This window comes from Alligator sinensis, unplaced genomic scaffold, assembly GCF_000455745.1.
Source record: "Alligator sinensis unplaced genomic scaffold, ASM45574v1 scaffold421_1, whole genome shotgun sequence".
Lineage (NCBI taxonomy): Eukaryota > Metazoa > Chordata > Crocodylia > Alligatoridae > Alligator > Alligator sinensis.
The window spans coordinates 188,994-210,266 of NW_005841871.1; the positions used below are offsets into that span (position 1 = coordinate 188,994).

The 21,273-nt window shown below is 42.2% G+C and overlaps 1 protein-coding gene and 1 long non-coding RNA gene across 2 annotated transcripts in view; one reads left to right on the forward strand and one right to left on the reverse strand.

The window, feature by feature from the left end:
• The window catches only part of CPZ (carboxypeptidase Z), a 68,473-nt gene extending 61,395 nt beyond the window's left edge, over positions 1 to 7,078 (reverse strand). The window contains exon 1 of the mRNA XM_006017010.2: positions 6,851 to 7,078. Coding sequence (XP_006017072.1) covers positions 6,851 to 6,938 — 88 coding nt within the window. The 5' untranslated portion in view covers positions 6,939 to 7,078. The remainder of the gene's footprint in view (positions 1 to 6,850) is intronic.
• Positions 7,079 to 18,193: 11,115 nt separating this feature from the next.
• LOC102374376 lies at positions 18,194 to 20,846 on the forward strand. The gene is made up of 3 exons (XR_323045.2): positions 18,194 to 18,282; positions 19,571 to 19,840; positions 20,490 to 20,846. It is a non-coding gene; the product is annotated as an uncharacterized LOC102374376 (long non-coding RNA).
• Positions 20,847 to 21,273: the final 427 nt, after the last annotated feature.

A 21,273-nucleotide genomic window follows, 5' to 3' on the forward strand; every position in this document is an offset into this window, starting at 1 on the left:
GGATCTCACATATGTGGTGGGGGATCAGTGGCAATGGTCCCAGGGCCACAGCAATTAACGCTGCCACCACTTCTCTGTTGCCAATTTTCCAGACCCATTGGGAGCCCCATGGGCCAGATCACGCTGGTGCACAGGATCCAGTGCACAGGGTCAGGGCAGCTCAAGCTCAGGGGTTTGATCTGAGGCTGGATCTGGGTTGGCACCAGGCCCCTGCACAGCTCATGCAGGCATGCAGCCTCCAGGGGGGATGCGGTGGGGTGAAAGATCAGGCTTGTTGCTTTTCTTGGGTGAAGAATGCTTTCCCAGACTGCTGTCAGGCTGCCTGCAGGGCTTCTTGCAGAGCCCCTGAGCCATACAGAGCCAGATGCTTTGCCCTGTGACTGTAGGGGCAGCAAACTAAAATTCCTTGAAGGAGTTTTAGTTTGCTGCGCCCCAAGTCATTTAAGGTGCATTGCCAAATTTCCTACAGCCGCTGAAATTAATGTGCAATATGCCGCTGAGGTGTGCAAACACTGACACCATTAAAGCAGTGTAAAAGCATTTAGACTGCTTTAAAGCGTTGTGCACACACTCCTCTCGTTTCATCTACAAAGATCCTTGGGTATGAGCAAAAGAGAAATTGGGCAGTTTGGGAGGAAACTGGTATTAAAGTAATAGATGGGGTCTAAGGATTACATCTTCTTGGGACCTAGATAAGAGGGTTTAGCAGTCTGCTAGCTCAATGAGCCTGGGAGCAGTTTGCTGGCTTGTAGGGGCTACAGCTGAGCCACAGGCAGCTAGGAGAAATTGCAGGCTGCCTAAGAGGACTGGGCCAGCTGAGGAAGATAATTAGCTGGCCACAGGAAGCTAGAAGGTCCCAGGGAAGGGAGCTAGAGGGGGTGAGAGGAATACTGGGAGTTGAGAGCTGAGGAAAGGCTCAAGAGAGACCTCCCAGGGAGTGGGGAGTAAGGAGCTAAGAGCTGAAAGTGATAGCAGAGAGCTGAGAGGGAGAGACCTAGTGAGTCAGCTCATGGTGGAGTCAGAGGATCACACCAGGAGCACTTCTCTCTCAGAGGAGCATGAGTGTAGCAGATAAACTGAGTGAGCCTTTCTTGTTGCTGAAGGGACCAGAAGGACAAAAGAGAGATCAGGCAAGTAGCTGTAGAGTCACGCCTGAGGACTCCTCAGATCTGGGAGAAGGCTCCGTGCTGTTTAGGCAGGGCTGGACACAGGCATGGGCGAACTGGGCCGCTGCCCAGGGCCCAGACAGAAAGGGGTCCCAAAAATGATAATGTTTTAATTCTTATTATTATCTCTGGTGAAAGGGGGCCTGAGGTCCAGGCCTCAGGGCATAAAAGTTTTCCCATGGCCACCAGGAGTCTAGGTATGGTGCTGTAGTTAAGAATTATGTTTATGCATTGAGTTTGATTATATTGACTCCTGCTGGAAGGGAACTTGCCCTAGAGGAATAAAGACAGTGGCATAAAGACTATAAATGAATACAGCAAGACTTGTTTGAGCTGATTCCCCAACCCACTACAGATGTCATTACTAGGGAGGTTGGCCTTGAGACTAAAATGCTATTCAGGAGATATCAGTTTATGCCCTGGCTCTGTCAGATTCATTGTATGTTCTTGGGCACGTCATTGTGTATTCCTCTTGGCCTATTATGCTGTATTTTTCTACTCCCGAGCTATGTCTATTTTTCCTATTAAAGATTAAGTTTTCAAGGCAGGGACTGGCTGTGTCCATATAGTACAATGGGACTCTTCTGTACCTACAGTACTTTCTTTCATTCCAGTCTGCAAGCTCAGGAATGAGAACAGAGCCATACAAAACACTGCCATTTATTCAGTTTCTAGGGTCTATATGCAAAGTGTTCAGTCACAACTCCTTGGTTTGTATTTACAGGTCTGACGATGCCAAGGTGGTCATCCATCCAAACAGCAGTCAAGCTCAGCTCATAGGAAGCTAAGCAAGCAGATTCAGTTAAGCACAGCCATATACGACTGCATCACTCTAATAAAAAGACACAAAAAGGCTCAACTGTATTAATAATATACTAGCTGTTCCCCTACTATTTTCATTATTTTACAGAAGTGAGAGACATTGTAATGTAGCAAATGGCCATCGTGGGGACAACAGAAGTGTGACCAAATCTCATTGTATATTTATATATTAAAAGACACAGAGAATCTCAACCAAAGCCCTACATTCCCCAAACTTTGGTATAGTATAGATGAAAATTCCATGTTCCTAACTATACATCTGTCCCCCAGGCCTTTTGCTTTTTCTGTCCATGCAAAGAAGAAAAAAAATAACTCATTTGAAGAACAGAGTTACACCACTCTAGGAAGAATCAAGATCTTCATAGTGGGCACAACTACTATAAATTCCCCAATTCCAATTTTCTACATTTTTTTTTTTTTTAAAAGGAAAGATGGTTTCTAAAGTCAAGATCTAGATGAACTTTGTACTCTGGAACCCATTTCTTAATTTCTTAAGCACCACTTAAATATTCTAGAAAAGGTTTTGCTTCTGGTTCTAATACATGCACAATTAAAAAATGCCTGACTCAACTTTGCATGAAAGACTCAGAATTAAAAATTGGTCTTGTTTAAAAATTTTAAACCGTATAAATTGTGTATTGTACATAAACAATTTCAGTAGACACAGAAACATTTGGAAATTAAAAATTCACTATAACCCTAGCTTCCTCATGTGTGGTAATTTTTTTCTATTCCCATTCTCTTTGCTAAATATGGACCATAATGTGCACTGTTTATATTAATTAATCTATACCATATGTTATATAGGATGTCCAATGCCTGGTTATTATTCACATTGGAATATTAGGTCAAATTCTTCTCTCAGTTACAGTGTCATATATCCAAAATAGCTCGTATATGTTAATGAAGAAGCTCCAGATATATGTTTGTAACAAAGAGCAGGATGTGGGTTAACAACTTTGGAATTTCTTGGGTTTTTTGCATACCTTTGATTTCAGAAACTCATTGTGATACGAATATAATTTTGACATGGTTTTTGTATGTGTAAAAACAAACAGCAATGGGAAAGTACTCTCAGAAATATATGTATTAGATAAAACAATAGTCATGGGTATGTTCAGACACAGATATACAGTCTTTCCAATGCTCACAGAAGCCCAGGGTTTTCACCATTGTTAAAAATAAAAAAAATCTGCAAAAAAAAAAAAAAAAAAAAAAAAAAAATTATAAGAACAGGAGAAAAGTCACAACAAAGTGAGATATGTCCCTTGTTTCAATCTGTTGGATTCTACCCTAATAAGAAATTGTCCACAGGATAGAGATTCTTCCAAAAAAAAGACTTACTTTTAAGAGGATTGTAGTTTAATTTGGCGTTTCATTTCTTAGAGCATAACCTTAATATGGAGTTAAAGGAGATTTCTTTGAAAGCCAACAGCAAGTAAGTGCTGAAGTGTTTTTTATGCTACTCTTCCTATTGTTGAGCTGCCCATAGACTTTTACATCAAAGATTTTGGTAATTAGCCTGTAACACAATTCTGCCCTTACGCCACTAGGTGGCACCACAGGCAGCTTCAGAGTTACCCTTTACATTTTCTTCAAACTCACTGCAAAAAAGATTTTCTCCCCACATAAAAATATATATATATATATATATATATATATTATTCCCCAGCACTAGATCTAGATGTTTGGAAAAACAAGGTGATTTCCTATAATAAAACTACAGTTTCCACCCCTCCCATCTCACCCTAAACATTTAGAATGAGATTTTTCCTAAATGTAAATCTTTGGCCATTTCCCAGTGAAGTCGGTGATGAAACTCCCATGGACTTCAGTAAGACCAGAGTTTGACTCATGCTGAGTGCAGCAGAATGCAAGTAACCAGTAAATGTTTTTTCTTCATTATTTTGCTGCCTTAGGCTTATTGTCATGTGATTCCAGAATGCCTCTGCTTTGTTTAGACTTTTACTGGTGATAAAGTAGTGTGTTGCTGTTAGCACTGAAATATATCATTAAACTAGAGAGACATTCATAATGCTTCAGTAAACAGGCTTTGCGCAGGCCATGGGATCCACACCCTCAATTTGCTACACAGTTCTTGGAGTGGATTACAGTAATAATCCTCTTCTACAGCACATTGCATCAGGAGACCTGAAAGCATTTTCCAAAGGAAATCATAGCTGTATTATAATCCCCATTTTCCAAGTGAGAAAACTGAGGAACAGTAGGGTAAAGCCCAGCAACAGAACTAGAAATAGTACCCATGTCGCTATAATCTCCAGACAGTGCTTTCTATACTCAACTATGCCATCACAAGATTGACCACAAGATGAACATGAGCCTGCAATGCGATGCGGCGGCTAGTAAAGCGACCAAAACTCTGGCTTGCATCCATAGATGTTTCTCAAGCAAATCCCGGGACGTCATTCTCCCCCTGTACTTGGCCTTAGTGAGGCCGCAGCTGGAGTACTGTGTCCAGTTTTGGGCTCCACAATTCAAAAAGGATGTGGAGAAGCTTGAGAGAGTCCAGAGAAGAGCCACGCGCAAGATCAGAGGTCAGGGAAACAAACCCTACGATGACAGGCTGAGAGCCCTGGGGCTCTTTAGCCTGGAAAAGCGCAGGCTCAGGGGTGATCTGATGGCCACCTACAAGTTTATCAGGGGTGACCACCAGCATCTGGGGGAACGTTTGTTCACCAGAACGCCCCAAGGGATGATGAGGTCGAATGGTCACAAACTACTTCAAGACCGTTTCAGGCTGGACATAAGGAAGAATTTCTTTACTGTCCAAGCCCCCAAGGTCTGGAACAGCCTGCCACTGGAGGTGGTTCAAGCGCCTTCATTGAACACCTTCAAGATGAAACTGGATGCTTATCTTGCTGGGATCCTATGACCCCAGCTGACTTCCTGCCCTTTGGGCAGGGGGCTGGACTCGATGATCTTCCGAGGTCCCTTCCAGCCCTAATGTCTATGAAATCTATTAAATCTCCCCATTAACAGATGCGACTCCTTCATAATCCCTCCATGGGAAATTGAAGCCATCTGAGAAGGAACCTTTTCCCTCTATGCACTGTATTACCTGGTCCAAGGTCAATTCCAAATCCAGATTTCCCACATGTGGGATGTGGTAATCCGCCCTACCTGCCCACTCATGGGAAATGTTTGACAGCACTAATGTTGCCAATTGTATTTTATCTTAATTGCACATGCCCATACAAGTCAATAATAGCACTCTGAGTGAATGTAATTGGTATAGTATAAAGCCCTACAAAGAAACAGCATATTGCAACCTACATAGTCCTTTCCTGTTACCAATTCAAAATAGTCTGATACTTTCCCTTTGGGCAGCATTGTCCAAAAATAAAGTCTCTTAAGTCTGTGGTAGACCTCACTTTGATGTTCGTGGGAATTATGCTTCCAGATTATGTGCAGTACATGCCCTGTGAATTCTACTGAATGCTATTTTAACCTCCAAATGACATGTATTGGTTATATTTAGAAAACTGAAATTATAGATCAACTTTAAGGGTAACATTTAGGTCAACTTCAGGTTAACTTCTCTCTTCATCCAAACACATTCCTACATACATGAATGATGCATGCCCCTGGCAGCTGCGGGGGCACGGTGACCACCCGCAGGCAGCAGTGGCAGCAGTGGTGGGAGCGTGGTGGCAGGGAGCAGGGAGCTCCCCCAGGGGGCTGTGGCAGTGTCAACAATGAGGGGGTGGGGGTCAGCGACCACTCACAGACGCCACTGGCAGCATTGGCAGCAACCAGTGGAGATTGGTGACCGCTCACAGACGCCACCGGCAGTGTTGGCGGCAAGGACAGAGGGGTGGTGAGTGGCGACCACCCACAGGTGCCACCAGCAGCATCAGCAGCTCTTCTCTCAGGGGGTGCACTGCCAATCTCAGGGGGTCCATGTGCACTCATGTGTACCCACTACATATCACCCATGCCTACATATGAAATAAATGTTGTCTGATTCTTTTGCTTTTGAATCCACTGAGTAAAACTGCCTTCTCCCTTCCATTAAGTTTTCTCTGATGCAATTATGTTGGCTACTCCAGAGCTACTCTGAATTTACAAGTAGATGAGACCAGAATTAAGTTCACTTTATAAAAGGCACTGAGTACTTTAAGAGGCTCATTATGTTTATTTCAGAACTGCTCAGATCCAAAAAGTAAATTTAATCACTGATATCTAAAATTGGAACTCATTTTAACAGAAGTATCCTCTACAAATCTGATCTTTATTCTGTCTAGTCAAGCAATTCATAAAAATTGTATATACATGCCATTTGTACCAGGCAACATGAAATCTAAAGCCACCCTGTACACTAAGGCTTTTCCATACTTTGGACTTCAAAACATTTACCTAAAAAATGAGAGAGAAATTTTCTTAAGCAGAAAAGCACAAGGCCAAAAGTTCATTCTTCAGCAAACTGACCACCACATTCCTAGCAGGAAAGGCCAGAGACTGGAAGAAACTCCTGCATTCCCCAAAATAGGAATGAGAGGACCCTGCCACTTTGTAACTTTGTAAACACATTAGCAAAGAGACCTCCACACATACCATACAGAGTGGCAAGGGGGAAATACTTTACACTCACTGGCATCATCTTTTTGTCCCTCTCCTACCAACCAACATACTTGTCTTTCTTCCAGTTCATACCTTCTAAACATAAACCCATTATCATATTTGGCAGTTTCTACACTCTCCCAAGGTCTCAGCTGACCCCACATTGCTCATTTTTGTCTTTGCCTGAAGCCTGAGCCGTATTTCTGCTTGTCTCCGGAGGCAGAGTTGAGGGGAAGAAATGAAAGAGAAAGGGGTCTTTTTTTTTTCTTTTTCAGCCTTACCTAAGGTTTCCTGGCCGGTTTCACAGCGTGGGGCAGGCTCAGTGACCTTAGCCAGGGCACCAAGAAACAGCAGGATGTGGAGAAGCATGCTGGAGCCCCTTTGTGTGCAGTAAGCACAGTGATGTGGCACTGGCTGCTGGAAGAGTTCCTCCACTTTGAGCTTTAACACAGCTCAGTCTCTCCAGGCTGCAAAGGAAATTAGTGTACTGCATGTGCATGCCCACTTTTTACAGGATATACGGTCCGGGAGTCATATTACAGTTAGCATTTGTGCTTGGAAAGCAAAAGATTTTAAGACAGAAGAGGGGGAGAAACTCCTCCCCCTGTTGTCCTGTTTAGCCTGGTTTTTAATTTTGTTAAAACTTGTGGGGAGGCTCCCACAGGAGTTTGCTGCCTGCTCCTAGACTTAACAGTCAAGCATATTTGCTCTTTGTGCTTTACAGAGCCCAAGGGAAATGAGAACTTCCTTAAAGCGTGTCTCACATTAGAGCTGGATTAAACTGACACTAACTACCTTGGGAAAGCACAAAGAAAACCAGAGAGAAAAGAGACAATTGAAAGCTGCCTTGCATCCTTCAAGAAAACGATATTTCGTACACTAAACTCATTACAAATTTCAGCCAGAATTAGACAGTGCAGAGCCCTTAAGTCGTTCCCTATCCAACACAGCCAAAATGCGAAGCTATAAAACACAGACTGACTTCCCTCTGCATATATAATGCCTATGGATACACTTTTCCTCAAACAAAATCAATTCCAGTTAACATGAAAAAAAGCCTTTGAGGGATATTTATAAGAAATAGCTTATGTCTATTTAAAAAAAAAAAAAAACCTGGAAAAAATCTTGAAAGAGTAAAGTACATTTTAAATTGGTGTGTAGATTTGCATGAACTTACTCTTCAATTTGTTTTTGAGCACAGTAAGTTTCTTTTAGAAATAAAGAAAAAAACCTTAGGTATTTTAAGAAGCATGTATCGCATGAAGACAGAAGGCCAGATTCTCTTACAATGTGATATGCACAGTGGCATCAAAATGAAATGCACCTTCTTCATATTACATTATCTGATAGCTCAAATGGAAGTGATGGTCTGCATGCAGGAACTGTTGGGTAAGGTGTCTGGTCTATGTTTTGCGGAGGTCAGAGTGGCAGTGAAAAATTCAAAATAAACCAGGAAGAAGCAATGGAGGATTAACAACATGGGGATGCCATGACTGAGCTATTCCTGTGCATATCCCCTCGTTTCTTGTCTGTTTTTGTCTTTCAATATTTGAGTCAGGGACTGTACTTTATAATGTCTGAACAGTAGCTAGCACCCTTAGGGAAGTACTGTGGCATATTATGTTCATAGCCAACGTAAGTTATACCTTCATTGGTTTCAATGCAAGTTTTGGCAGAGTACATGAAAACAGAATTTGTCCCTTGAACAACTTGTGTAGACCATGGAGTTTGAAATAAACTAATAAATCATATAGGACATACTGTCCCTTCTGTTCTGACCTTACTGCCTGCTCTGGTGATAGTAGGGCTTGGAATTCTGCCACATTTAGCCCAGTAAGAATGCCCCAGGTACAAGAGTACCCCCCTCCTTGAAGGGTGCAATATGGTAAAGGACAGGCTGGGATTAGGAAGGGTGGGGTGGGGGGGGGTGGGGGGGGTTGCAATATGGTAAAGGACAAGCTGGGGTTTTTTTGGCGGGGTGGGAAGGAGGGGTTAGAGCACAATCCAGATATTAGAGCAATTCCTAAAACCATGTGTCATTTTAAGGTCAGTTACCTACTTGATGAGTTCAAATATGTGATTTTAAGTGATCTTGACATAGCAGAGAATCTGGCCCTCTACTCATAACTGATTGGTTTGCACTATAAAATGCCTTTGTAACTAAATTATTGTGCTACTTAATACAATAAGTCAAATCATAACTCCTGGAGAGAAATATTCATCAGTGGCCAATAGAGCAACAAGAGAAGTGTACATGCTTTTCATGAAGCACTTGGTTTATCGAGAATTTGGAATGAGTAACACAACCGAAAACTTGCATGGACAGCTCTGGTGTCCATGATGTTTGGGGCTTCCTACTGAATCTGAAGAAATCAGAGTTCATATTTGGTATGCAGACAAAATGAAGTGCACTGCAATGATGTGAGACAATTATTGCAAATGTCAGAAAAGCATTTTTTAAATCCAGTTTTTAGGAGAAGCTTATGGTTTGTTCTGGCATGTTCATATATTTAGACTCTTTACAAAAAGGATCAGCTCTAGACTTGGTTTTATATCATGGACTCAGTGCAAAGGTGGCTACCTGTGTCAGCCTGAAGTCAGGAAGAGTGGAATCTGGAGATTAACTGGTTCAGGGAAGTGTGAACTTTCATAAGCAACTTTGTCAGAATAAGTGTGTCTTGGAAATTATTTTTCTCAATGATGGAATCTGGATTAGCATGTCTAGATCTGTGATTTGTGCCTTGAAGTCTTTTAATGTGCAAAAATTTAAATCTGCAAGGTCTATTTAAGTTGAATGGTACTCTATCCAGTGATTATCTAGTCAGAGTGAGTTTGGATTTCAAATTGATTCTATAATTATTGGTCTCCAAAGAGCTTTCCCATTTCCCATTCCTTTTTTTAAATAGATCCCTCTGATTTCTGATTCTGTGCCTGAAGAATAAATTACTTCCATGAATTCTTTTCCTCGCACAATTCTTCAGATTCCCTGTATTTATTTCCATATGGCATCTTTTATCATTTATATTTTTAGCAGCTAAACATAACGGCAAACCAAAATCCATTTCACTTGATTCCCCTAAAGCATCTTGTAAACTAGTGTACCCTGATTTCAGCAGCTGCAAGTAGCTGTGCTATTTGTTTTATAACAAGCTGCTCCTGACACCACATGTGAGTAAAACAAAGCAGAGGGTGTTTGCTGTACTGGGAATATATAGAGAGATTATTTGGGAAAATAACCATAGCCATTAATTATTTCTCTGATGGAGTGCTTTGGGAAAGTGTTAGATCATGTTTCCTTCTGAAAATGATTTTATTCATTTAATATTTATTTCATGTTGTATACACTTCAGTTTTCCCACTAAGTGAGCCGTCATGTACAGTGGATGAATTCATGTGATTTGCAAAAGTATTAGAAGAAACAAAAGGGTCAAACCCTTTATTTCAGTAGAGTACTGCCAGTCTATCCCAGCTGAGTTCTTCTCCTCAGGGTTTTAAAATGTCAAGCTACTTCATTACAACACAAACTAGAGACAGTTTGATTGGGAAAAGAAGGGCAGATGTTTCAACCAGCACTAAGTAGCAGCTGCCCTTTATTAAAAAAAACAACACTAAAAATAAGAGACGGTTGTATTGCGTCAGCAGTAGTTGTACACAGTGCTCCTGCCATATCATGAAACAACATCATCATAATATATAAAATATTGAAAAACAAAAGCCTCATTAATAAAAACAATTCTGAAATAAACTTTTAAAATACCAACAGGAAAGTTTCCTGCCACTGAAATATCCAAGGATTTTCATTTAATAGGACATTTTAAGCATTTTCATCTTCACTCCAGTTTAGAACAAGATCAAACTTTGAAATGTTGACATTTCTTGGAAAACAGAAATTCTGAGCTTGGAAAAGTTCAGCTCTTGGCTCCCTTTCAGCATACTCCTGATCTCTCCTACCTTACACACTCTCCCTAGTCTTTCTTACCTGTGGATACATACACATGTCCAGGCTATCACATAAAACACAGGCTGTATCTTTCTATCTCCCTGTCTCCACCTCTGTCTCTGTGAAAGACACACTTCAGAGCTTTTTCTTACACACCCACAATGCACCACACTCATCCTGTCATTCACTTGTCAACTTACTTATACTCACCCTGATTCACTCCATTCGTGTCCACATGCAGAGTCCCAGGAAGACAGGATTATCCCTGCTGAATCATACCCAAGATCCAACTAGCCCAAGATTCTGTCTCTTGACAACGGCCAGGAAAATACTTACAAAGTTATACAATCTCTTCTTAATCCCAGACAGAGATTTAAAAGGTCTTGTTTCAAGCCTTGAAACATCTGGTTTAATATTCCTTCCATTTTTTTTTGTTTTAGCTTTGTCTATTATACACCTAAAATTCCTTACTAAACTCCTGGGCTCTGACTTCCTGGGGCAATTAATTTCCTAGCTCTTTTGCTAAGTTCAAAAGTATTTACTTTGTCAATTTTGAATTTGCCACCTTACAATTTAATTGAAAATCTCCTTGTTTATCACTGTGAGACAGAAGGAACAGGAACTCTGAATCTATCTTTTCTTTACCATCCATTTTTTCATATACTTTTTTCACATCACCTTCTGAGGTGAACAACTGCAGTCTTCAGTATATCTTCTACATAACTGTTTTTCTATTCCCCAATTGCTCATCACCCTCTTCTGAAACCCTCTCAGTTCTCCAGTGACCTTTCATGAGATGGATGACAAGTACTGCTTACGACTGTTGCCTTTTCCAGGAATACTTCCTGCTCTGCTGATGCAAGTTTGACAGTGAATAGAAGCCAAATAACTTTTATTCACTGTCAGCTGGCAGGTCAAGTAAACTAACAGAAGTGATAAATGCCAGGAAACACAAATCCAAAGTTCCCCTGAAAACATGCATTGTTTGCATGAATTATTCTTCGAACCATCCAATTGCAGGCTAACACATGTACACACAGTTGGGTATTATTTCTGCATTCTGTGACTAGTTTGCCAGCTTCCAAGTCAAACAGTAAGATACACCTTCATTGACAAGATACTCAATAGAAGGTGTATACATTAATCAATTTTCAGCCACTTAAGTCGTTTAGGCAACTCCCAAAACTCTTCAGTTATGTGCTACATTTTTTGTCACATTCCAGAGGGATCTAACTAACTTTCAAGCAAGTCTTAGGGCCTTGTCACATGGGGCACTTAGCATGTGTTTTTAGATTGTAGTTAACAAGCTTTAAGGTGTGGGATACTCTCATTTTAAACTCTCTTGTCTTATGTGTGCTTATTGGTGTGTGTCAAGAGATACACAAAGGGTGGCTAAGTTATATCCATTTTGGGATGCATGATTGTACATGGCAGGAGGCATGATTGTGGGATTGAGCATCAGAGCCCATCATGCCATATTGCTGATGCAGGAGGATACTGGAAGACAATCTTCATTCCTCTGGCTGGGAATGGGGCTCCCAGCCCTGGGAACGCATATTATATTTCTGTAATTGGGGGCTCCATCATCTGATTGGAGTTCCCAGCCAGGGGGAGCTCGCTGTGCTGCCTCAGCTTGGACCCCTGATCAGTGCTCCAGCCTCTGGAGTACACTCCTGTGTGCACCAGACAGGAATGTACTCCAGAGGCTGGGAGCATTGGCCACACATTCAATTAAAGGCATGATAGGAACCAGCCACACAATTATTATACATATTTTGTGTAATAACTTTGTCACTTATTCCTGGTTCTACCACAGCATTAATTGAATGAATTTGTGGCCAGGTCAGTACTTAAGATGTGATTAAGCAGTTAATTATGTCTTCAGTGTAACGTGTCAGGGGCCATAGCAACACATTTCCTAAAAGTAGCCAAGAGAATCTTAAAACTGTAGCTCGGTTCTGGTTGGATGCAGCAGGATAACTTCAAGTAAAAGTTGGCATGATTGAAGCCACTTGCAGTTTATGGCAGACATGCCAGAACACAGTTTTACTAGTTCTTTTTACGGACCATATATTTATCAATGCAAGATTCATTGCTTGGCCTCCAATCAAGGGTTAATAGGAAGTGGCCATAATTAAATGTCTTCTTAAAATCAAAATAAGATCCTGCTGCTAATCCATACTCCACAGTGAAGCAGCCACACAAAAGGCCTCCTATATAATTACACTAAAGCCCTTTTACATCCCTCTTGCAATATAAAGAGCGCTAGGAGAGAGAAAATATGAAATGTTTTCTTATTTTAGAGATCTTTTATGCTGGAGAGAGACTGGGTGTAAATGAGAATCGGGCCCAGATTTTTTTCCAGTATCAAACTCTTTGAACTTCAAAAGATAATTTCACTAGTTGAAAGTTTCCTTAGTCAGGAACCTGACTAAGAACGCTTTGCTTTGAAAGCTTCTCTAAGTCTATGACCATGCAGTTGGTCCAATAAAATATATCACACACAAAAATCCTTCCCTATCAAATCCCCTCTGTCTTCTCTTCCCTACTAGTGATGCTCAACCTTTCAGCCCTGTGGACTTGTCTGTGGTCTGGATTAACCCCACATGCCAGGATCACTTCCTGGGGCCAGGCACCATCCCTCCCTGCCACATACACCAGAACTGGGCCCCTGGGATTGTACCTTGGAGCCCTGGCACTGCCTCACTTGCCACAGTTGGGCCCACAGTTGGGTACTTCCTCTTCCCACCCTTGCATGCTGGGGCTGGGCCCCAGGGGCCCCCGCATCATCCGCTCCTGCACACTGGGTTTGGGCCCTGGGGCACAGTGTTGCCCCTGCCTGGCCCTGCATGCTAGGTGTGCAGAGCTCAGAGCTCTTCATGGGTCTGGGAATTTGGGAGCACTGCTTCCCTGCCACTAAATTTCCAGACCAGTGACAAGTCCCAGAGGCTAGATAACATGGTGCCACAGGCCAAATCTGGCTGTGGGCAATGGGTTGGTCACCCCTACTCTACACTAAACATTCCTATTTCTTCCTGTCTTTCCTTTTCCTTTCCTGTCTATACAGTTCATACAGTGGCTCCCCCAAGTTTGTCCCAGCTGTTTGTACTATGCTCTTATACTCATCTTAATAGTAAGGCCAAGTGTCCACTTTCGGTAGGATTTTTTTTTACATTTGAAATAACTGGAGAGCTGATGGTTAAGCCAGGCATCTCCGTTGCTATGCTTCCTCTTAATTTGCATTGGCATAGCATGCTCTTCTGCCTTTAATATTTCCCTGTGGTTCACAGACTAGAGAGAATCTGAAAATGACTGACTAGAATTCTCTCTTTATTTCCAGGTGCTATGGTATCTTAAAATAAGGTAACAATTCATGTAAAAATTACTTGTCTAATGAATAATTCTAGTTACTGTGAGTAAAGATATGAGAATCTGGATGTGCTTGTTTTCCAGACCAAAAAGTACATCAGTTATTCAAAAATAGACTAGCCAAAAGCCAAAGGAAAAAAATAGAAAATAAAAATGTTGTCAGGAGAGAGCAGTTATTTCAGTGTTTCAGTAGATCCTTCTCCCTCTTTGTCTTCTATGGCAATCTACAGAATATTTTGAGAGGTGCAAATTTTTATGCAAATATGGGCCTGAGTAATATTTATCTAAATCCTGTTGATGCTCATGTGTATCTAAGACACTGCATCGGTTTTGGAAGCTATTGTATGTAAACATCCATAGCAGAGATGGAAACTGAAATGTAAACTACTGATTAAATTGGATAGTTTTTGAAAAAAGAACAGTGAATTTTCCTAATGGTACTCTAGGATTTCTACCTTTAATGGACCGTGGACTAAAACCATCTGTTCCTGTCAGATCCGCTACTGAATCTCTGTCAAGTAGTAATTATTTTGGTCACTCTTGTCCTGAGTCTATATTTAAATCAGTTCACTAATGGCAGAAGACTCGGTGCTCTATCATCAGAAGTCCCCTGAGCACTCCAGTCTAGCCATACTTCAAAATTTAGATTTTCTGCAGCAACTTTAAAATTGGACCTTACTTCTTTTCTTTTGTTTTTGTTGTTTCACTTTGGTTTTTTCCAGTTTCTCTTCCCTTGCCTTTTCTATAAATAAATAAATAAAGCATTTACTTTGTGCTTCAATGCAATGAAACACAACAAACACAATAAAAATACCCACAGTGATGTTTTGTTTTCATTTTCTATCATTGACTGGCCACCGATTAATGAAATCAGTGATCCTCTAAGTAAAGTCGTCATACCACTTCCGTGTGGCTGACAGAGACAATTCTGTCATAGTGCTCAAGAGTACAATTAAAACAGGAGGTGGGAAAGATGTAATTGTGCAGGTGTCAATAGAGCTCCCTGGTGGGACTTGTGCTCACGTGTGTTTTATGGCAGACGCATCAGAAATGCAATCTCTTGAAAAGTTCGTTTTCCATGCAGGATGAAAATTCTTTGTGTTTAAAATGCCACCATGATCAAATGCCACCATGATCAAATGTATAGATTGAAACCAGAGGGGGAACAAGCACAAGAAGGCAGAGACATATTGCAAAGTGATGTGGGAGGGCCTGCAGGCAACAATGAGAGATTGACTATTAATAAACATAAAAGCCTAAAGGGCAAGGGGAAAAAGGAAAAACAACATTGACTAGCAGCTACTGCCCCTGAATATATTATTATTTGCATTATAGCAACATTTAGAGGCTGTGACTGAGATCAGGGGCCTATTATATTCTCAAAGGTCCCAAAGTGAATTAAATTTCATTTAGTGTCCTTAATAGTATGCATTGCTTTTCAAATGTGCAGCATCATTGCTAAGGAACGTTGTAGCTACAGTCTAGGATGTTAAAAGAGTCCATGAGTGACTCTTTCTTTCTGTCTTGAAGCATAATAAAAAACTTATGAATAGGTCTAAGAAGCTCAGAAAGAAACACATAAAGCCTACCAGAGAAAATAAATGTACTTTAAAAAGATTTATGCTGAGAACAAAAGGTCTCTCCTTCTGATCATAGACAGAGTATTAAAAATTAATACCAGCTCTACCAGAAAAGAACTTTACAGTCCTATTTTGAGACTCATTTCACTTCTGTCTTTCCTGGTCTCAGAAAATATTAAAGTCCAAAGATACAAGATTAATCCTTTAGTGCTAACATGTATGTCCTTTAGGATTGTGGGTAACCTTTTAGGAAATGATGGTCAAACATTTCGGAAATGATTAGTGCCCTATATGCTTTAATTTTTGAAGGTCCAACTTGAGACAACTTAAAGGGGCCTGATTTTGAGAGAGTACATAATTAGGTGTTTCCAATAATTAGACCCCTTTACTGTATCTCAGCTAGACACTCATGAATTGCACTGCTCAATCACTAGCTACTTTTGAAATTCTTGGCTGTAGCTACTAACGTTCAGTCACCCAGGGGCCTGGACCAGAATCCAGGACCCCATGTTAGGTGCTTAGACTTCCTATTCAGTTTTTGAGGAGGGCATTAGGCTGTGGGGGTCATTGAAAATCTTCTGTGTGCACCAGACTTGCCTGCCAGATTGGGGCCTTCAAGACATTTAGGCACGGCATCACTCAATTTCTGAAATATAATCAGGCTTTGGTGGGACATAGCCACCCAGTTACTCACAGTGGATATGTCTGAGCATGCACGAGAATCAGAATGCTAGACTGCACCTGCAAACTTTCCCAGAGGTGCTAAGTAAGTTTATGCTGGGTTAGGTGACCACTGAACATGGATCATAATTTGGGTCTAAGACTGAAATCATTACTAAGTTCAGCTTTGGTGATTTCTGTGGAAGTTTGGCATCTAAATACCTTCACAAAATCACATAACAATTTACACTAACGGTTTGAATTTTAGGTGAAGTTTGTCAGTCTTTAGGCTGATAGTTTCTAGAGGGGTCCAAAAATATGAGACATTTATCATCAGTTCCTAGAGCAAGAGATGCTCCACATGATCCTGCAGTGACTCTTCAGTAGATGATCTACAGATGGCAGTGCCTTTAGCTCTCAGGGAGCTTGGATATTTAAATTAAAAAAGGTTGACCTAAAAATCAATGCTGGGGGAGCCTTTCCTTAAGTAGTTCTTTTACATCGTTATTATTAGGTCCACACCTGTCAGCCAACATGAAGGCAAACATTTTGCACACATACATTTTACATTAATAGCTAGTGCAATCAGTCGGAGTTTTTCCACTGATTTCAGTGAGACCCTTGGACCAGGCCCACCAGTGAACCCTTAGACTGAGTGCATGTCCTGCAGCTTTGCACCCTAAAAAAAATGAAATGCACAATAAACTGTTAATGGAGTGATCCTGATTGAAGGACAGGAAGCTCACCATGTCTTGTATACAAAAAAATGTGGAGGTTGCAAAAGTGCCCACAGGAATTAGTAGCTGCTGACGTCTGTCATATGAATAAGACTTGGGAATAAGGTTCTTAACAGCATGGTTGGGTGTCACACTTTTATTACCTGCATCAATAACATTAAAAGCAGTAGTATTTCAATACCAGAATAAATGTCAACAAATTGAAGGGAACTTGGAGAAGAACAGAGAAAATGCAGGGGTTTGAAGAACTGATTCATGATGGGAGATTATTTGAACTACTGTGTATGTTTTTTATTGGCCAAATGATGACTAACAGGATACGTGAGAGCCATCTACAAGCATTTGAAGTATGTCAGTAGCTCTGGAAGGTTATGGGTAGTCAGAGCTATTAGGAATGAAGGGATAAAAATTAGATTAAGAAAATAAGGTTAAACCCGAGTAAAAAGAAATTAGGTCAAATATCAGGAAACCTGTGCTAGGTAGGAATGACATATCAGCAGTTCCAAAACTGAACATCATCTTTTGGATACATGGATACACCTCCTACTTGCCCACCAGCCTGCTGAGTATTTGGGGACAAAGCCTTGCTCAGTATATATTTTCAAAGTGCTGTTGATAGTGATGAAGTTACACCAGTTTGCAACAACTGAGGCTGTAGCCCAAAGCAATAATATTTAGTGAAGATGAGGAATCATAGTGCACACACCTACAAGGTGAAATTCCTAAAGATTACATGATCTTTTTGGCTCTTTGTAGGCACAATAAGTCATCAATCCTCTTAGAATAGTAAATTATGTTAATATTTTTAGCCATACTCTATTAACTCCATGACTTACTGTGCCTGTAACTTTTATTGGATGACTATATACTGTCCCTTGTATTTGTTCTAATTTTCCCAGTCATTAATTGTATGAATTTATCCATTATTATTTTATTATAGACAGGGGAAGAAAGATGTACACTTACTCATGAAAATGTCTCACTTTGCTCTTCAGAATTGTGATGATTTTGTTTGGCCTTACGTTGAGGCCAAATCACTCCTAGCCAGTACACCTGAAGCATGGCGATCTCACTGCCAGTACACCATGGAGCATAGAGATCTCACTGCCTCCAAGGACAATGGATGTGGAATTGTTCGCTGGATAATGAGCACCCTGTCGCAGAGCACTGAGGTGCCCTGCTCCTAGAGGGCGGAAACTGCTAGAGAAAAAGCCCTAGCAGGGTATAAGGAGCCCACCTGTGGGTTGCCCGGGGCAACCAGGAGGTCAGCTGACTGTAAGGGGCAGGGCCTGGCTCTTATAAAGCCCAGGAGCTGAGGCCAGAGGCAGTTCCCTGCCAGCAGCCAGAAAGAAAGGAGCTCCCTGAGCAAAGAGACAAGAACCGCTGGTACAGCCCATGCCGGGTAAAGGATGGCAGCTCTGAGACGTGTGAGCAATGTGGTTTCAGCCGGGCGGCTTTAAGTTAAGTTATAGCTTAGGGGCTTGTGTTTTGCGTTGTTGTTGTTGTTGTTACACCGGTGGTTTGGGTGAGGCTATTAGGGGTTGGAGGAGGCCTCATAGGGGACCCACAGTAGCCTAGGGACCCCAGCGCCAGTAAGGGCGCGGCGTATGGGTGCATAGACCCCAGTCCCAGAGAGGGGCAGTTGAGAAGCCCTAGTGCAGGTGTGGCAAGCCCCTGGAGAAGGGGACAGCTTGCTGGTGAGCCCCGAGAGAGGGCATCATTATAGGAGAGTCCCGAGAGAGGGCGGTCTGATTGAGGAGGCCCAGTGTGGCCACGGAGAGCCCCAGGAGAGGGGCAGCATTCCTGAGAAGGCCCAGGGTGGGCACGGAGAGTCCCAGGAGAGGGGCAGCAGTATTGAGAAGGCCCTGGAGAAGGGGGTATTAGTGCGGTGAGCCCCGGAGAAGGGAGCAGCATTGCGGTGAACCCCGAGGGAGGGCGTAGCATTGCAGTGAACCCTGGAGAAGGGGACAGTATTACTAAGGAGGCCCCAGAGAGGGCGGCTTTACAGAGGAGCCCCAGAGAGAAGGGGGCGGCTTTACAGAGGAGCCCCAGAGAGAGGGTGGCACTGCGGATGAGCCCCAGAGAGAGGGCAGCGTGATAGGGAAGGCACTGTGAGAGGGCAGCACGATAGTGAAGGCCCCAGAGGAGGGCGGCAAAACTGAAGAGGAGCAGCATTGTGGAGAAGGCCCCAGAGAGAGAGCATGGAAAGAGACAGGGTCACGGAGGGCCCAAGCGCCAAAAGAGATTGTAGACCTTGACAGAACAACGTCCATTCCAACTGCAAGGCTTGGGGCGTGGTATAAGGGGTGGTTGGAGCCATGCATAGCCCATAAGGCTAGGGTGCCCGGGAAGAACCCATGGTAGAGCAGAACCCATAAGGGGTCTTGGAAGCCACGGGGTCCGGGAAACCACAGGGTCTGAATCCGAGAAGTGAGCAAGAGGGTGTAAGGCAGCCTCCCAAACTTATTTAAACATCAAAGACGTGGCGGGAGAGAATTAGAGGGTGCCCTTGGGCTGACTTGGCATGGAGAAAGGGGCCTTAAGGAGATCACGGCCCTCCTGTAGGACCCCGCCGTGACACACCCTTCCCCTTAAGGTGGGGTATCAGACTCCAGCACCTTGCCTGTCATTCATAGCAGCTGGACCACAAGGGAAATACTGTCACTTTGCAGAGAACAGAATCTCTAAGAGTAAATAAACTGTCTCTTTCTCAAGGTCGAGCCAAGTGAGAGCAGCCAGATACTGCCATCACTCTGCAAAGCAGCCAAGAGAGGCAAATCGCTCTCCTCTTTACCTTTGACAACTAAAACATACACCTGCCTCTCTCACACACACCCCCCACCACTCCTTATTACACACACACACGCATGCACACACACACCCCCATACCACTCCTCATTATGAGACTTCACTCTTCCCTCTCATGATGAGCTACTCCCAGCTCTGCCTTTATTATAATGCAAGTATCTGCAGAAATCCTATCAGGTAAGTGGGTGATCCATTCCTATGATCTACCATGTCTTGGACTTTTTTTATTTCAGTTGGTACCCTCAGACTTTGTCAGGCAACCAGAACAAATGCCTGGCACAGGAAGTAAAGAGGCCATGAGATCCTGATTTTTCTCCTTCACGGCACCTTGTTTTTTGTAGCTTTTAAGCATTTTAAGCTTAAAGCTAATTCTAAGCCTTTAGGCATGACCATCTTGCCTGATTCACTGAGGAGTAAAACCTGTGTCTCCTGGGCCTAAAGGCATGAATTACCAAAGCTCTATGGGCTGGGTTGTGCCAATTATATCAACCCTTCAGAGCAAGCACAGAGACCATTCCATTAAACAACTGTTTTGCGCAATATGGAAAAAAGTGAATGTGAATGTATAAGTGTGAATATATAACTATATTCAGAGTCTGCAGACAGTTAGATCAAATGAGGCTCGATGATGGAAAACAACAGGAATAATTAAACAAAAACCAAAGTTAAGGTATGATGCGAGAGAGAGGCAAAATCCTTGAAGTAACAATGGGAAAACTATTAATTGGGGAGTAACATTGGCCTGGCTCCAATAATTCTGTAAAAGAGATTATTCTTCTCAGCACAAACTATGATCAAAGGGGATGCTTTAACCTTTGACTTACAGAAGGTGCTGACTTACAGAAGAACAGAAGGTGAGTGGATTGTCAGTAGCAGCACACGTACTGAGAAAGACACAGGATCTGCAGTAAACAGTCTCTCTCCAGCCCTGAAGATAAAAGTAACTCAACTGAAGCCATTTCCTCACAAAGAGTTGCAAAGAAAGTTTAAGAGGAAATATGCATATGGATTTTTATTGTGCTCACCCTTTATTTTGTGTGAATAAATAATACAAAGAAGTGGAAAAAGCTGAAGAAGAGGAACAGTCCCAGGTTTCTAGAAGAAAGGGCTTGCAGATAGAAAATGCAGCTGGGCCTGTTCGGTAAACAGGAGAACGGGGTTCCTGAGAGCCGCTATAAACCATCAATGCCATTTGTTTCATTCTAATCAGTTAACAAAATGAAGACACTGGAGTTCCTTTTCAGGTTCAATGTCATTTACTATCTACTATGACTTTGTAATGAACCCGGCATCTAATTTGCTTGTTCTTAACACTACCGTGGTGCACTTCTTGAGCTCTTCACAATGATTCTGAAGTTATCTTCAGCTGCTGCCTGCCTGCCTGTCTGCCTGCCTGTAAGAGAAATGGGGTGAAATCCTGACCCCAATGAAACCAGTTCTCATTGACTTTAATGAAACCATGATTTCACCCTTAGGATATTTTCAGCTTCCTTTTATCAGCCTTGCTGCCTGGTTCACCAATTAGAGGAATAGCATGGTAGCTTGGAGAACCGCACAACCAGCCCTTTAAGAAGGGGCTGAAACAGGCACTAGGTCTATCTTCTCCAACC